Source organism: Athene cunicularia, assembly GCF_003259725.1.
Source record: "Athene cunicularia isolate RWA chromosome 14 unlocalized genomic scaffold, athCun1 chr14_part1, whole genome shotgun sequence".
In the NCBI taxonomy this organism is placed as follows: domain Eukaryota; kingdom Metazoa; phylum Chordata; class Aves; order Strigiformes; family Strigidae; genus Athene; species Athene cunicularia.
Genome location: NW_020799118.1, coordinates 102,692 through 120,135, shown reverse-complemented (window position 1 = coordinate 120,135; position 17,444 = coordinate 102,692). Strand labels below are relative to the sequence as shown.

General features: G+C 44.4%; 1 protein-coding gene across 2 annotated transcripts in view; it reads right to left on the bottom strand.

The window, feature by feature from the left end:
* The window catches only part of NPRL3 (NPR3 like, GATOR1 complex subunit), a 44,260-nt gene that overhangs the window by 6,868 nt on the left and 19,948 nt on the right, over positions 1–17,444 (bottom strand). For both annotated transcript variants that reach the window (XM_026858623.1, XM_026858622.1), the window contains exons 7-11: positions 13,402–13,539; positions 12,530–12,686; positions 10,548–10,654; positions 9,163–9,292; positions 737–926 (exon numbers count right to left, since the gene is read on the bottom strand). In XM_026858623.1, coding sequence (XP_026714424.1) covers positions 737–926; positions 9,163–9,292; positions 10,548–10,654; positions 12,530–12,686; positions 13,402–13,539 — 722 coding nt within the window. The remainder of the gene's footprint in view (positions 1–736; positions 927–9,162; positions 9,293–10,547; positions 10,655–12,529; positions 12,687–13,401; positions 13,540–17,444) is intronic.

The following is a 17,444-nucleotide window of genomic DNA, read 5'->3' as shown; positions in this document are numbered from 1 at the left end:
TCACGTTCCAAGATTTCTGCCCTAATTCATGACTTCTGTAAAGCTGAAAGTTGTACAGAGAATCTCTCTTGATATCCAACCCCAGTAGCGTTCTGAGAATGCTGCTCGTAGCAGCACAGGCAGAAAAGTTTGGGGATTTCAGCACTGGATCTGATTTTTACCCTTGAAAAAAATGTTTTCCTGGAATTGCCCTGAAGAATGGCACTGAGGAGATTAAAGAAATCAGGAGACAAACAGCAATCAACCACTAGTGATGAGATTGATTGTGACTGAGAAAGACAGCTGGCTCTGCATCTCCTTAGGTGGCTCTACAGCCCACAGAAATCAATGCAGTTTTTAAACAAATTGTCACAATTGTCCTTCTCTCCTGAAAAGCAAGGTTCCTGCAGGAACAGTGGTGCAGCCAGAGGAACATGGCAGTCACTTTCCAGTATAGCAAGGAAGTAGGGAGTTGCTTCAACAAAACAGAAGTACCTCTGATACTTTACATGACCAAATGAGAACCTGGCAAATTACAAAGCACTACTTCTTTTTCAAACCAAGAATTTAAGGTCTAATAGTCCTTAAGACTTTCACCAATGCCCAGCTCTAAATTTAAGAGGGGCTGGACCCAATTAGTAAGCACTCCAGCAAAGACAACTTGTCTTGTTACCAAGGCCTGGCTACCCTAGGCATCACTAAGGGAAGCTCTAGAAGTGGGCTGTAGTCTGAACAGCAGAGAAAAGGGTGCTCATACTTGGCGAGCCAAAGCTGAGAGCATTGGGGGTGCTTAAACTTCGGCCTCCAACTCTGGCAGTAAAGGGCATGTCTTCGTCTTGGGCTCGGAAATCCTCCTCATTTGGCGGCACCATCAGACAGACGTAAGTGTGAAGCTGAATAAGAAGCCTGTGTTGGAGCATCCATATCACCATCTGAATGAGCTGAGTCTGCAGAGTGAGACATGAGGTATTAAACAACCCTGAAATAAAATACAGGAGGAAAACAATGCACAAAGGTTAGGCTTTGTGACTAAGGAGTCACAAGGAGAAATGCTTTGCCCCACACACAACAGTTTTATCTCTTCTCCAATCACAAAAAGGTGACCAGGCACACAGCTTCATCACACCCAAAGCCTCTGTGGACACTCAGGCTGTAATCAAACCTTTAATGATCAACATGTCTTCATGCAACGCTGACCAGCATAGCCAGTGTCCTCAAACGAACCAGCCCTGCCCCTTGCCACAGCTCCAGCACTGCCGTGTTCTAGCAGAGCAGCTGACCGCCCTCCCCACGTGATGCTTCAGCCACACAAGCCCACCTGGAGCTGTTCCATCCTCTTTTAACAAAACAAGTTTTGTAGGTGCTACGAAAATGGGATAGTCTTCCTTCTGAGAGACAAGACATGGAAAATGAGTCAACTGGATGCAGGCCCTGATGCCCACAGCCCAACAGTGTGAGCCCTGAGATCAGTTTGCTGGTTTCTACAAAAACCCCACTAAAATCAGTAATCACCGAAGGGTTAATCCCAGAGCGGTCAGATTAAAGTGCAGTTTGCCCCAGGAAGCCAAGGAGAGGGCAGGGTGATGGGGCAGAGTCGAAGCAACCAAGACAGGTGCCCAGAAGTAGGAGCCATTTGCTGTCAGGTGGGAAATTGCTGCATAACCACGGGAGAGCCTCCGGAGATCAGAGCCCTGCCAGGACCCGGCGATACAGAAACAGTGCCAACAGCTCCAGCAGCCCTGGCAAGGAGTCCCCTCGCAATGCAAAGGGTTAACACCCCCCACTTCCTCACCACCCCTCTGCAATAATAGGACAGGCTAAGCTTACAAAGGCATCTGGTTTTTTAGGCTGCAAACAGGCAAGAGTTTCAGAAGCTCCAAGAGATGACGCTCATATTAAACAAACATGTGCAACACCTCTGTATTCCAGCAGCTGAAGACCTGCACAACGTCCCCAGAGCACCACTGAAAACGGTGGGTAGAGTGAGGGACAAGCGTTTGTAGGTTCTTGGCATGGCCCATTTTTCAGGAGTTTTGAAGGAGCATTCAAAACACATCACCGTGTCTGAATTTCGGCACAAAAAGCCTTTTCATATCACTGCAGGCAACCCTTCCCATAGCTAATGGCTCTGAAAACACTGATTCACTGACAAAAGCTGTTTGGGGATTTCATAGCAACCAACACTGTTTTGGTGAGAGAAACACATGCAGAATGAGCTCAGACTCTGAGAAGGAAGCTGGCTCTGCTGTATTAATCATCAGGATAACGGGCCAAATCTCAGTAAAAGCCCCAAACTGAAGTTCATCAGCCCACATAATTTTCCTTTTTCCATAAATCTTGTAATTCTCAGTTACTCCTCCGCTATCAAATCACAAAAGAAACATCTTCTGTTTGCAGACAGACCCACACCCTGTCTTTTCAGGGATTACCACTTTTGGGGACTGAATGGATTTTAATGTTAATACATATTATCCAGGATCGCCTTCAAACATTATCTTTTTTAGAAAAGCCATAATTCATTTTACATGTTTAATAGAAAATCTAAAGACGAGTAAAGCTGGCAAAAGATACCAAATGCATAGTACTTTGCTAACATCTGAAATCAGCCTGAAAGAGAGAGGAGGCTTATTCCAGTGATTACGTTGCTAAAAACCTTCCTTCCAAATGCAGGCCTGGATGGAAAGATGTCTCATGTATTTTACTTAAATTTCCAACCTGTTGGCACACAGTGATGTCTGATTAACTAGTTTCACATCAAATGAAAGTAGCCTGCACATTTCACAGCACAAAATAACTCTGGGAAAATCCAAGGCAATTCAGAGGCTCTACCAGACCTGCAGAATCTGCCGGGTAGGGCCTGACCCAGACCAATCTCCACGGGTCACTTTGGTAGTTTCATGAATTAAAATAATAGCCAGTTGTATTTTTTACACTCCATGTGCATGGAAAGTCTTATCCAACACACTCTAATCCTGCATATGCACCTCCACTTCGACACTCTTGTGTAAATATCTAGAAAGCCAGCCCTGAGCCAGCAGCTGTGGCTCAGTGGAACAAGAAGCCAGGGAAAAGCGGTGTGACAGCTTTCCAACCAACAACTGCCAAATGCCTTTGTGCTGGAAGTGGGAGAGCTGGAGATTGGCTGTGACTAACCTGAAAACTAGAGAAAACGGTTCTTCCATATTGAAGTGAGCCTGGACAACCATCCCCAGAGAAGAGAGAATGATGATCATTGACTGTCTTAAAGCTCGACTTCAATGAGAATTTGGTACCCGTTAAAATCTAGTCGTAGAAAAAACCCCAAGCAATGCAGCATCCTGCCACTAACACCAAGCGCCCAACAGCGTGCTTTGTGCCATCACTGCCGACGTGCCTCACACCATTTCCATTTTTTCCAGGTTTAAACCTATTTCCTACCAAAAAGCAGCAAGTGTTTTTACAGTTAAGGTCTAGCAGAAGCTTTGCTAATCCATTCTGCTGCTCGTCCTTCTGGACACAAACACCTAATTTACAGCCGTTCTCCATCTGCTCCTCTTGAGCTCTGGTGGGGCTTACAGACAGGTCTGCAGGAGAAGAGGCTTCTCTGCACCATCTGTGCCGCGCTGACTGTTGGAAACGCTCTTCCTCCCTCAGAGATACAGGGTTATCTTCATGCTTGGTCTCGGTCTACTTGATTAGCTGGGCTCATTGCTGAAGCCAAAAGGGCTGGGAGGAGCTTCCCAGGCAAGGATATACTTCAGTCCCACGCCTGCCTCCACTCACTGTCATCATCTGGCATGGCAGGAGTCTAGAGCCAGGCTTTCTTGGCTGAAACACCAGGACCACGATGGAAATATAAACCCAAACATTTTTCGTTGCTTAATTTAACTAAAAATCAACTCTAAATTTCATCCATATTCTTTTCATCCTTCCCATCTCCCCATGCTGCCTCTTTCCAGCCTGCTGTACGAGGAGTCCTGTCTGCTGCAGCATCTGGACCGCTCCGTGCTGCGGCGCAGCAGGCCCCGGGCAAAGTTAGAGGCTGTTGTCATGCCAGGCAGCACGGAAGGAGTTGGTAACAATACATCGCTTTGTGCTCACTGACAAAAGCAGAGATGTATTAGTGTCTGAAAACACGGGCATTATACGTCAGCCCATCTGGGCAGTTTGGGACAGTCAGAGGAAAGCTCAGCCCCAAGTCTTGGAGGGACAAGATCCAGCATTCATTATTCTCTTCCCTCTGGGAACCAAAGGGAGCGTTTGTAAAACTCGAGTAATGTGTTAAATAAATCCCATTTCCTGCAAGGACTTTATAAGGCTGTTTTCTTTCCCAGACCTAAAAAGCTAAGGAAAATCCCAAGATAACCGGGACCAGCAGCAAGTTCAGGAAAGGGAAGGGAAAACAGCAACCCAGAAGCGCTCAATCCTAGCTTGTTTCTTACTACACGACCATAAAATGAGTTAAAACACAGCCTGGTTTGCCTACTGAAGTACATGAGCCCCCTTTCTCCAGTCTGGATTATGCGGTTACTTGACACGTGCACTCTTCAAAGTCTGACTTGAGAACTAAGGGCTGCCTTGGCTCAGTAGGACAGCACCAAGTCGCTGGGGTAAATGGATGTTTGCTGAAACGTATGACCTTCCTTTATCATTCAAACCACACTGGTTTGTGAAAATAGATCAGCTAGTAAAACTTCTCCCTACTCTATAGAAAACAGGCTCTAAAGACCCCTTATTAGTGTAGGACAAAACATTTATTGTCTCATATTGCCATTTTAATCATTAGGTAACAGCTTTGAATTCTCAGCTTAACCACACCCTCCACTTAGGTGCAGAAAGACATTATATTTTTAACTTGCCACACTAAACCCCCCTGATTTTACACCTAGTCCAACTGAATATAAATGCACCTTAACATTACTCTCATCCCGCTGCCAACAAAAGCTCCCGTGGCTCTTAATGCCTTCCAGATGCCCAGCGGAACGGTCACATTTGCAGCGTGTCTCTCGGAAGACACAGCTGCCCATTCAGTATTTGCATGCAGCTCTCCTCCCACTCCCATCCCCTGACATACTTGCTCATTTTCCACCGAGCTGTTACCCAAAGCACGGCACGTTTTCCGGATGCGTAAGGCAGAGGCCTCATCCACTGGTGCCTTACTCCCAACAGGATGGCCAGACTTATTAAAACAAAAGTGAAAAATTAAACATTATTTTGTTCAGCAGCAGCTGTCACGCTTTCCCATCTGTTTTTTTTTCCGCAGTTATCCTAGCCCCATCAAGGGAGAACTAGATAACTACGATAATAATAATAACAATGTGCATTATGAGAAAGAGCTAGTGCAGTGAAGGGGATGCAGGGAGGAAATGGGATGGCTAATTCACCTCCGTGCACCCCTTCTACCTTATGGGTGGAAAGATCCCTCCTGCTTGTTCCTCAAGGCAGGCTAGAGAGATGTTACAGCTTCTGAAACAGAGCAACTAGCTGAGGCCATAATGCACAGATGAGGGAAAGCCACAAGCACTATCCCTCTCTCTTGGTTTGCAAAGAAACTTAGTGGACAGTAGCTGAGTGAAGAAACTTTTGATATGGTGCAAAGAAAGCCTTGCACTGAAAAGCAGGTTAAAGCATTCCCACGCCCCAGCTGCAGTGCCTAGCACACACATCCTATCTACGAACGTGTGCCAGCTTAAAGGTTTTAGGTCACTGAGTGTTTTTGTGCTTTCACAGGAGGTTATGAAGGGCTGTGCACCACACTGAACAGCACCAGAGTCCACTCTGGTGTGCTCTGCAGTCATCAGGCTGCGCCACGTCTGCGAGAGGAGAGCACAGGGACAGGAACCACCAGTCACAGGCAGCAGCAGGAAGGACGGCTCCTTTGGGGTCGGGGTAGAGGAGATGCAAACTGTCTCTTTTCCAGTAAAAACACTGAAAGAGAAGAGTTTACCTATTGTATCAGCTCGCAGGATCTCCTCACCCCACGGCTGCACCCTGGTGAGATCCAGGACGGGCAGCAGGAGCTGAACTGGCTGCTGTTCAGGACATTGCCAGGCTGCCCTGGATTGCTGAAGTCGGGGTGACACCATACAGCATGGTGGAGCCACTGGGAAAGGGGAGAATAGCTTCTGCTTTCTTCACTCACATCCCCAGCTGCAGAAATGCCTCCCTTGTTCTGCACCAGCCCAGGAGCTTGCTGGACCTCCCCCTGTGCAAATTCCACCTGCTAACCTGGTAGAAAACTAGAGCAGCTGAAACAAGTTAAGTGAACAGTCAAGCTGGACAGGATCCAGAGCTCTAGCACAAAGGGGAGAGGGAGAGGAGGAAGGCATGTGTGCACACACCTGAGGGTGGAAAGGAAAACCAGAGCCTCCTCTCATCAGCACCAGATCAGCTGAGCTGTAGGCACAGGCTCATCCTCATGCTGCTGCACCATTGCTAACTTGCCTTGCTTGGATAAACACAGAGAGAGGGAAGCTAGCATACAGATGACTACACAAATAATAAAATCTTTTCAAATTATAAGCACAAGAGCACTGATAGATATAAAACCACCACAGAGTTCAACTGCAATATACTGCTCATCATCACAGGCAAGAAAAGGGATCAAGATGACAGACTCAAGAAGAATTCCGTCTGTAGCGCAGGGCACAGCTGAGAGCACTAGTGGTCCTGGCAGACAGCACTCGCTAGACATCTCCCACCTACTTGACAGACAGACACCAAAAGCAGCATGTTGACATGCATTTTGTCATCCAAGGCAGTCTTGTCCCTGCTCTGGGTATTGCAGGTTGTCTGTACCTCCTACCAGCCAAAAAATATCACAGCACCCTAAGTATAAAAATGCCAGTGTCACATTTTTTTTTTTATCTACTCGAACGGAGCAATTCCACCCGTGTAACAGTAAGCAAACAAAAATAACTTTGTCCTCTTTCAACTCAAAGCAGTACAACTTCATATAAAAACAGGAGGAAGAGCTCTTCAACGGCTTTCCTATTTCGTATGGTGGACTTATGAATGCCTTCCATGTCCTCTGCCCACCCAGAAGCACATGCCAAAAGGAGAGAGCCAGTCCCATGCTTAAGACAAGAATCAAAGGGGATGGATGCCATGAGACCACGAGAGTTTCTACAGAAAATCCAGCCCTTCCCACAGCACTGACCTTCGAGCGCAAATGACCTTCAGTAATACGGAGACAGTACAGTCAGCATGATGAAAAGCACAAGGTAACAGACTACTAGTGAAAATCTTCGAAGTCAAACAAAATCCCCACATCCCCTCTTATGTACACAAAGAACAAAATTACAGTGAAAGGTCCCCAACTTTGTTAACTTTTTTCAAAGGCAAAACAAATACAATCTGACAATATTTACAGTTCAGAGTACAGCCTTTTTTATCGCCACACAGTGGAACAAAAACCTACCCACATTTCATCAGATTAATTGCTCTATCAACTAGAACTCTGTTAATCACAATTGGAACCTGACCACTTCAGCACAGGGATTGGATTCATCTCTCTTAAAAGGCTAGTTCCTAATAAAACAAAAATACAAATAGTTCTACATGGGTAAATCAAAGTGATACGAAAACATCAAAGAACTCTCTCTAGTCTCAACTCCCCCAAGAACTGTCACACTTTATCAAAAAAAGCGCTTGCCCTGACTCCAAACAGCCCACCAGTGTATGGTGGGCTACTTCATCTTCATGCACACGTCTTGCCAATGTGGCCCCAAGTCTTCTGCAACCACAGTTCTCACCTCCCCTTTTCAGACTGTAGAAGGCACTTCTGTACCGCAGCATCACCCTTCATCCTTCCACACATGCTGAAAGGATGATGGAATCAAGGCGTGCTGTTGACCTTTAGGACCCCATCACAGACAGGTGAGCATCAGAGAGAAGGCACATGCTCTAAAAGAGCCATTTTAGCACTTCAGCAGCTCTGGCAAACACTGCTCACACACTGCTGTTTCAAGGCAGAACTGCAGTAGTAAGTGGCAGAGTTTATTTGTGTATTTCAAACAAAAGTAGGACGTCTGAGAACAACCAGAAGTATTGAAGAAGTATTAAGGCAAGTAATTAATTTTAAAAGGAGTACTGAGAGTAAGAATGTCTCCTGAAGCTACTGCAGCTAGAATAAAATCAATGTAATTAATTCAGCTTCAATTTCCAGGACACTGATTTGTCTGTAACTACAGAGAAGTACTGACAGAAGAGTAAAACTGCTCTTCCCCTGCCTCCCAAGGTGGCAGCTGACCAGTACATATTATCGGGATTAGATCCTACATCATTACTTATCTTTATCTCCGATCATAATCTCTGCCAACCTGTAATTACAACAAATTCTTCTCTCGCAATTGTGCCTGCGTGCGCAATTGTTGCTTGTCTTCTTGATATCTGAACAGTGGCTCAATTTGTATAGCCAGCAAGTTATCAAAGTATGAAGGCTGGCAACAACGCTGCAAGAAATCAGCTAAAGCAATCTGCCTGTGCTTCCTTTGCCACAATGAGCTGTGTACAGAGGTGCAAGCTTCTTCATCTGGGAAGGAAACAGTGTCAGCCAGGAGAGCTCACGTTACTGAGCTCCTTCTTGCATTTCACCAGTTCCCAGAAATGCTGCAAGCCATGATCTATATGTAAGCAAAACGACGGCTCACAAATCCAAACTCTGTATGTTATTACCCCAAATCTGAACGTTAAAATGCTAATGCTGTAACACATGGACTTCTGTTGACTACACGCTGAGCCTACTTCCTCTAACAGCCTTTAAACAATTCCAGTTTCATAGCAAAAGCTAAGTGAATAGACAGTTTGCTTTTAAAACCAGATTGTGAACCTAAAGCAGATGGAATATAATAAAATTAAATGTGATTGTGAGGAATCCACAAACTTGCACTCAGCCTTACTAATTTATGACAGTTTTCAACAGACCAAATGGAGTTTCAGGCTTCCCTACTATATCACTCAAGAGAAAGAAACATTCTGATTTTTCTTTTAGGATTGTGCTGTCCTAGCAGAGTATCCACACAACTTCACCTTGAACATCCTCACAGCTTTTTGGCATGAAACAACAAATCATATGGTTAGAAACACAGTAATTGGCAACCTCTCAACCTGCAATAGCAGGTTCCTGACTAGGTACTCCAGAAGCACCATTCCTTGCTCTCATTAGCAGGAGAACAAGAGGCTTGTGGACACTCCCCATCTCACCTCCTGAACGGGTGGCGCGAGTGGATTCTTGAACTCTGAGAGTGACACTGGGAGGGAGAACTTGGAAAGCATCGACGGCAGGTTGTGGCCTCGGAACTGACAAGAAAACGCATCTGCTAATGGAGAGTAACTACAGAAAAGAGGGAAAGGCAGAAATCAGTTTTATTTTGCTGGTCAGCGTAACACTTATCCATTTAAGCATTGCAGAAGTGCCAATTCCCAAATGAAATATTCTGCGTTATCTAGAAAAACAGCACGGATAGTTTATGGCATTTTGCATCCTGCAAAAGTAATCGAGAAGCATATGCACTTTTATCTTGGCTTTAACGTTAGTGTGAAGGGAAACCAGAGGAGAAAAATAAAAATGATAAAAAGCCTAGACCTTCGCAGTCTCTGATCAAAGGAACAGGGGTTAGGCAGTCAAGAGAAGACAGGGATGGGTGGGACAGACGCACAATCTTCAATCTTTGCATATGCAAAATGCAGCTGCAGATGTGACTGTTCTTCCTGCCTATGCTGACAGGACAAGCAGTGTCACTGATCAGAAGTAAAGGAGAGTCAAGTTAAATATTAGGAAAACTGTCTTTCTTATGCTTTCCATCTACAAAAGTCTCTAAGAACAGCACTGCCATATATGACACAGGCACAGTTGTTCCTGAATGACCTCAAGGTCCCTTCCAGCCCTATTTTTATATTTCCATCACAGAAGTTTTGATTTAAAACTATTTTCCTATAACCAAGTTCCAACACAGATTCTAAAAACATCTCAAATCCAACACAGAAAGGGTTGCCAATCTTCAGCAGAGCAAAAATACCCACCACTGTCTCCCTATTCCTTGCATTGCTGCTGCCCGCTCTCAAAATGGCCTCTGCCTTCTGTCTGCGAGCAGGCACATCAGTATAAAACGAAACAGTACAACACTGAGAGCAACACTCCCCTGATTTGCTACTTTTGATTAATTTAAGGTGATGCTGTGTGCCAGATATACAGACAGTCCTATGAAACATTTGTTTAACTTAATCGTCAAGTATTTTGTTTTGTAAACGTTTCCATACTGCTCCAGGTTCATGCAGCCTTTCTGATATGGATATTCAGTGAGCTAAAATTAATTTAATTACTAAAAATACTAAAAGTAGCTGCACAGGATAAATATTGCTTCCAAGACCCACATCACTGCAGAAGCATATTGATCTGCCATGATGTTCCTCCCCACCACACGCTGGCTTTGCGAGTTCAGGCACATGTAATGGTTTGTGTTTTGTACAGTCTCAACAAATTCCTACACGAAGAAAGATCCCACTCTGTACCTAGTAAGGCAGGAAAGGAAAGCATATCTGCACTTCTCATCCCCTCGTTGCTAGTCACTCATTTTCCTTCTACTTACAGACAGACACTGGCATTTGGAGAAAGCATGTAGACGTTGTTTTCACACAGCGGATAAATAATAATTGCTTTTCCCCAGTAAACGAGATGTGCAGCAAGCTGGAAAACCTGCATTGAGAAAACAGGGAAAAATTAGGGGAGCAAAAGCAAAACTGAAACTCAGCAAGAGTTCCATACATTGACAGAAAAGTCTCGTTTGAGATGAAATGAAAGAAAAATGTTCCACTCTTTCACCCTGCCTTCAGAATAAATTCCCAGTTTAATATAACATGTGGCACATCAAAAAGCATTTGACAAGGGCATGAATTCCCAGAGGTTCGCTTCAACGTTTCTAAATATTTCCTGCCTTAAAGGAATTTCTTCAAACTGTATCTATGGAAGTTAAGTTACTTTTCGTGCCCCAAAAATCTATTTTTGTTTATGCACAAAATGCATTGAAAAATGAAACAAAAGACTCGACCTCTGCCATGATACAAAAATAAAGGAAAGCAACCCTGCCTTTTTAATACACTGAGATATTTCAGTAATGAGTTACACAAAGTGTTTTAATGTGTTAAACAAGTCGGTGGTTGTTAATGGCTCTGGAAGAGCCACATAAATAGCGTCTATGAGACATAAAATCCAGCCTGTATCATTAGATGCGTTTAACTTTGCTTTTTTGTGGAGAACAAAACTACAGCAGCAGTAGGGAATTTCCAGAGTTCATCCCATAGGTATATAACACCAAGCAACACCACAGGCCACTGCAAGCAGACCTAGAAATCTTATTGCAAAACAGGACCTTTCCCTCTGAATAAGAGAAGGCACGGACCTGCCATCAGGAGCACCTGAGATGACAAGCCGTGTTCTTCTCCACTGTCACACAAGGCATCGACTGCACGCCCGGGTCTGAAGCGACCCTGAGAAGTCCAGAGTGGCTCTCCCCTCTCCTGATTCATCTAATACCACCACCAGGCCCGAGCAGTAAAGGGCCGCAATGCCTGCAGTCCTCCGCAGTGGCCCCGTGTCTCAGGTGCTTGCCAGTCTCGCTCCCTTCGCGAGCAGAAACTTCCCTTTTCCAGGGCTCGTCACATCACCTTGAGCAATGCAGATTTGAAATCTGGTTGTCAATACTGGAAAGGCATTCAGAAAGAGCTGCTGCCTTGGAGAGACTGCTTCAAAATTTTTGCGGAAGCCTGAAGTAGAGCTTCTTCCCAGGACTGCAAAGTCCCAGGGAAGCTCTCTTTTAGGCTTTAGCAGAAATTTTCAGAATAAGGGAAATCAATAGGTAGGTTTGCAGAGGCTTTTAGAGCTCTTTAGATGAAAAGATCTTGGCAGATCCAAAGGAAGAAACACATTTAGCCATGGCAGCTGTAAGCTTTCACTTGCATTTTGGGTGCCTCCATTTGCACAGACATCAACGTGGCGGAACCAAGCCAGACCACCGTGGTGTAAGTCAGGAGTAGTATTCATTCTGGTTTTAGCCACCTAACAGGAAGGCACAGAGAAGACAGGTCACTCCTCGCAGAGGGGCACAGGGACAGGACGGGAGGCAGCACACACACACAAGGTGGAAGATGGGAAATTCCCATTAGATACGTGCAAAGTTTTTCACCCTGATGCTGGTCAAACGCCGGACCAGGGCTCAGAGAGGCTGTGGGAGGTACCCTGGAGGTATTTAGAATTTGCACAGACAGGTTCTTCGAGCAGCCTGCTTTGACAGACTTGTCCTAAGCAGTGGGACTCCAGACTCCCGGGCAGCCCTGCTACCCCACAGCACTCTGTGATGGGATGTGGCTGCAAGCCTGTCGAGTGCTGTCGCTGCGCCGGTGCCCTTCCTCTCTCCAACCTTTCCCCACGCTCTAAGGCTCACGCTTTCTCCGTGCACTCTGCTCACACCAAGAGAACCGACGTGCTCACGCGCCACAGACACCCGCTGGCGCACAGAAAGAAAACACCTCGTGATTTAAAAGAATTTCAGCTGCGGCTGACAGTTCCCCGTACCTGCAGCAACGCTAAGTCAGCATCTTGAGCCAGTTGCTGCAAATTCTTCACAGCAGAGGTAGTTTTAATTACTCTCACCAGGGCAGGAGAGCAGTCCAACGGGAGCTCATTAAGCAATGACTTCTCATCATTTAAAAGTAATAAGGCATGGTAAGGCCTGCAGAAAAACAGAATACATTTGCACAGTAAACTGCAGTTTTTCCCAGAGGCTGTTATTGCCAGACCATGGTACCTGGGGTCAATCTACTGGTAAAAAATAGCTTCTAATATCATTCTTTTGCTGTAAGTGGGTTCAGAACAAGCTTATTTTTATGTCACAAAGTAAGATGCTGTCTATAAAATGGGGATAGAGAGTAACTGGATGCCCCAGTGACTAGATAAAAAAGACTGCACTGTGCTGACATGCAATTAATCCCGGAGAACTAGTCTGAAAACTGCTCATCTGCATTACTGAAATACAGAATAGAGTAGAAGAAAAGAAGAAAGCAAAAGTTTGTTACTTTTTCCAGTAGAAAGCTATAAACCTGGAATGCAGGAACTATGGTATCACAGGGCCTGGGGTCTCTTTCTTCTAAAAGCAAAATTCTGGGTCAGCAGATGAAAAACGAACACACAATTCCTCTCTTGCAGCATCACCTCGGTACAACCACCTAATGTTAACAGAAAAGCTGTGGTTTCACACCACCACCTATACAGCAGCATCATGGTACCACGGCGTCAGGTTCAGAGGGTCCTGTATCAGCCCATGCCCCCCCCACCGCTACAGCTCAGTGTCACATCATCCTCCCAGCTGCGCCAGCACAGGTATTTGCAGCACCACACTTGGAACTGGAAGGACTGGCCACACTCTGAAGGACAGAGCTTGCTCTTACCTGATAGATTTCAGGCTTCTCTCAATTGCTTCAGGGGGTATAAAGTTTGTGGCAACATAATGGATTTTATGAGGCAAGCAGAAACTCACTTCCAGCCAGTTGTTGATATGTAAACGGACCACCCCTGTTGTGCAGAGACTAAAATAGGAAGAAAATAAATACATACAGCATTTACCACGTATAACAAAGGAAAACAGTGGTCCAGATTCTCCCCTGCATAGGATAAGACTGAATGTACCTTGTCTATCCCCAGCCTGGCTGAGGACCAGCTGATTCATAGCTGCAAGGGCTCCTTGACTTGTACTTACGGAGCATTATCCCCTAATGAGTGTTTGGGGGGATGTGAAAGCCTTCACCCCAGTGACCTTCTGCTCCCTCTGCTCTTAACACTGCAGCAGTATCTCAAGTTAAAAGAGTTTCTTGAAGATCTACTACAAGGCACTGGAAAATTCCCTAGATCAGAGCTGCAAAGGACAAGATGAATCGGGCGCAATGTTTTCACCTCTGATTTCCATCTTCCTCTCCAAGGAAAAAGAAAAAGAGATGTCTGTACGGGGCAAGGGGTGTTATGAGCAGCACATTTCCACAATAACAGACTCCTTCGGTTCTGCTGTTTCCTACCAAGCTACTCCTGCTTGTCACAGACGTGTTTGCTAAATGCTTTCTTCATTCTAGGAAACCACAGGGACTAAGCTAAGCCTTTAAGCTGACTTCAGACAACAGGGCTGGAGTGGAAGTGATGGACATCTCAGGAATGACAACAAAGTCTGACCCTCATGTTCAGCCTGAAAGCAACTATAAGCCTCTTTTACTGAAAAAAAAAACCCAGAAAGCTGGGAGATGAGAGCACAAATGTGATTCAGGTAGTTCTACAGAAGTCTGTAAATCTTGACAACAGAGGAAATACACCTATATATTTCCTATGTCACCTATAGATGAAATATAGTATATTTGCTTAAAAATGGGTAAAGATACCAGAAGGAGCTAAGCAAGCACCACCTTGCAAACCTTCACAACACTGCCCAGGGAACAGCTTTGCTCAAGGCAGTGGGACTGAGCAGGGAGGAAGAGGCAAGGCCCAGCACATATTTTCAGGTATACTGAGTTAGCAATACATATAAACTTGAAAATCGGTCTAAAGCAACAGCTAATGTGTCTCCACCGGAGAGCTGAATTTCTCAGCATGTCCTATGATTTCAAACTTTGTTCCAAAAGAACTTTCTGGGGCCTAAAATAAAATTTCAAAGTTCGCGCTCTGAAAATTCCAGTCTGAATTTCAAATTCAAGTGTGTTGAGACTCGTAATAGGACTTTTGTGTCATTAACACCCACGAATTTCCCCTCTACACAAAACAGATTTTAAAACATGCCAGGAACAGGCCAGGAGCAGATAAATGTCTTGGAAACTCTTTATGTGGTGATTTAAACATTTATACCTAGCATTCAACTGTAGGCCACAAACTAACATGCTCTTTTTCAAGTTCATCTGGTTGTATACAGGGATTAGAAAGACCTGAAAATTCAGCTTTCAAACAAAAACACTGGGTAGCTTTGGCCGCCAGTGTAACTATTCACCAAACCACAACAGAGTGATGAGAGCGCCAACACAATCCCATCCTGCCCCGTGCATGATCAGACTCATTAGGGAAAAAATCTCACTGCAGAAAATGCTTTTCAAAAGCAAAGGCCACGGTTTTGTTCTCAAATCTTGCACTGACCTCTGAAAAATAACAGATTTTTCAAGTTGCAAACGGAGTAGGTACTATGTATGCTTTCATTTTTGTTGAAAGGAACTGAAAGGATGAATCCACTGTCTCTCTGGCACTACCACCTCACATCTGATCAGAGGCTCCAGACCCTGAAGGAACATGCAAAGCACAGCAAATACCTCTGCAATTCTTGCATTAAATGTTGCAACTCCAGTAACACTGCTTATCCCACCAGTCATACACCAACTGACAAATAAAGCTGGATTCCCTCAAAATACATCAAGGTGAAGGGCATCCTGAAGCAGCGGTTATCCATACTACCTACCAGGCCAAATACAAGAGAAAACATGACAATAAATGAACAGAACAGTTAAGAGACTACCTGAAAGCTACCAGGGTTGTTCCAACAGGTTACCAAAAAGCAGCAGAGGCACATGAAAACATGAAACACTTGCAAGGATATCTTCCCTGAATAGTTTAACATTCAGGAAACAGAAAAAAATACAGTTGGTTCCTTTCGTTCTTTAGTCCAAGTGCACCAAGGCAGAAGCCTTAATTACATAATTATACTCTCCTCAGCATAATTTTGTCTACAGTGCACTATACAAGAGCCTAGAATTAAAGGCAACAAGAAAACCAGTTTTTGGTTCTGATCTGGATCTTAATTTCATTCTTCTACATTTGCATTCGACTGTACAATTTCAAGCCTTTATTATAGCTTTATGTGCATGATTTCTCCTTCACCTGCCCCTCCCTGAATGGAAAATCATTTAAGTTTCTAATAATTTGACAAGGAATAAGCTACATCCCCCAGCAGCAATGTATGCGAGTGCCCTTAACAGCCAGAGTTAAATAATTTCACCCATATATACACAAAGATTCATGCAATGTGAAATGCAGCCAAGTCACAGAAAGTGAAGCTCAGATCCACACTCGTCTTCAGTTTTACAGATTTCCCTATAAGTCATCTATTTAGCAAGTTTTTTTACTGTGAGCCTCACAAACCTCCACGAGCTGCCCCAAGCTTTTTGGCTGGGGACCAGCAGACCCAGAAGCCTCCTTCTTTTATGGGCAGAAGCAGAACGGCAAAAACCAGCAACAGAAGAGAATACCAAGAAAACAAGTTTTCAAAGTCGCATCAGGGAGTCACCCAGCTCCAATTCTACTTTGTTATCCTTAACCAACTAAAACTGTGGAGCAAAGAGTCCGGGCTGCATTGCATGCCATGAACCTCAGGGACACAGTTTAAGTAGCTCCTGATAGGAACCCCAGAGCTGCAAAGATTCAAAAGTGCAGTAGGTACAGCAGGAGTTTACAGAAGCCTCTCTGTTGTTCTTTGCTCATTTCCTTAACCACTCCGCACAGTTTATGAGAATTTTTTGTGGCGTTACTCTACCCCAAGCTTTTTCACCGAGTTGTCATTTTCACTGAACTACCTGCTGCAATTCCAAAACCTCTTTTCACAGCAGTTACGTGCTATATAAGGGTTGTTTGGCTTTACATGTATTACTTTACATCTATCTACAGGGAATTTCATCTGCTGTTCTACCATGTAACTGGTATCCAGAGACCTTGCTGCAACTTTTCCTTCTTCCCCCAGACTTCAAGTGTAACTGGGCAAAAGCAGCTTCAATTCCCATACTCTAACTGGCTATTTAGCCCTCAAAGACATCCCATTTTACCCCATGAACACCTAGTTTTAACAATTTTTTTAAAAAATCTCTGATAATACATGATGAGCGATACTGAGGGATACATGGTGAGGGATTAGGATACTGCGAGGGGATATTAGTCTAAAATTAGACAGGGAGAAGTAAATAGGAAAAAAGCTGTTTAATGTCTCTCCATTGTAAAGACCTAGGAGACATCTCATGATACTAGAAGAAACAAAGTTCAGAACAAATAGAAAGAAACACAGAAACTAGTTAAGCCATGGAGCTCCTTATCAGAGGATGCTGTAGTTGTTAAACATTTACTCTGGCTCACAGGATTGTGGACTAATTCCGGGAAGTGAGATCAGCTGAAGGCTGTTGAATATACAGAAACCACCCCCAGAGCTGCAGGAAGCTGGGGAACATTTTTTGGAATATCACTGCTCTTTTGCTCTATTATGCTCTGCCCTGAACAGCAGCCGTGAGCCACTGCCCCAAAATGGGAACCCAAAAGTTGGCCCGTATCCCACAGAACTGCAGCCTTCTTTTTCATAACTATTGGCAAAACAAAGACAATCCCACCTCATATTCAATAAGAGAGTTATGAATTTTTACATATACAAACCTCATTTTATGTCAAACCTATTTATATCAGAAATTAATGTTTTCTAGTTTGGTGAAGA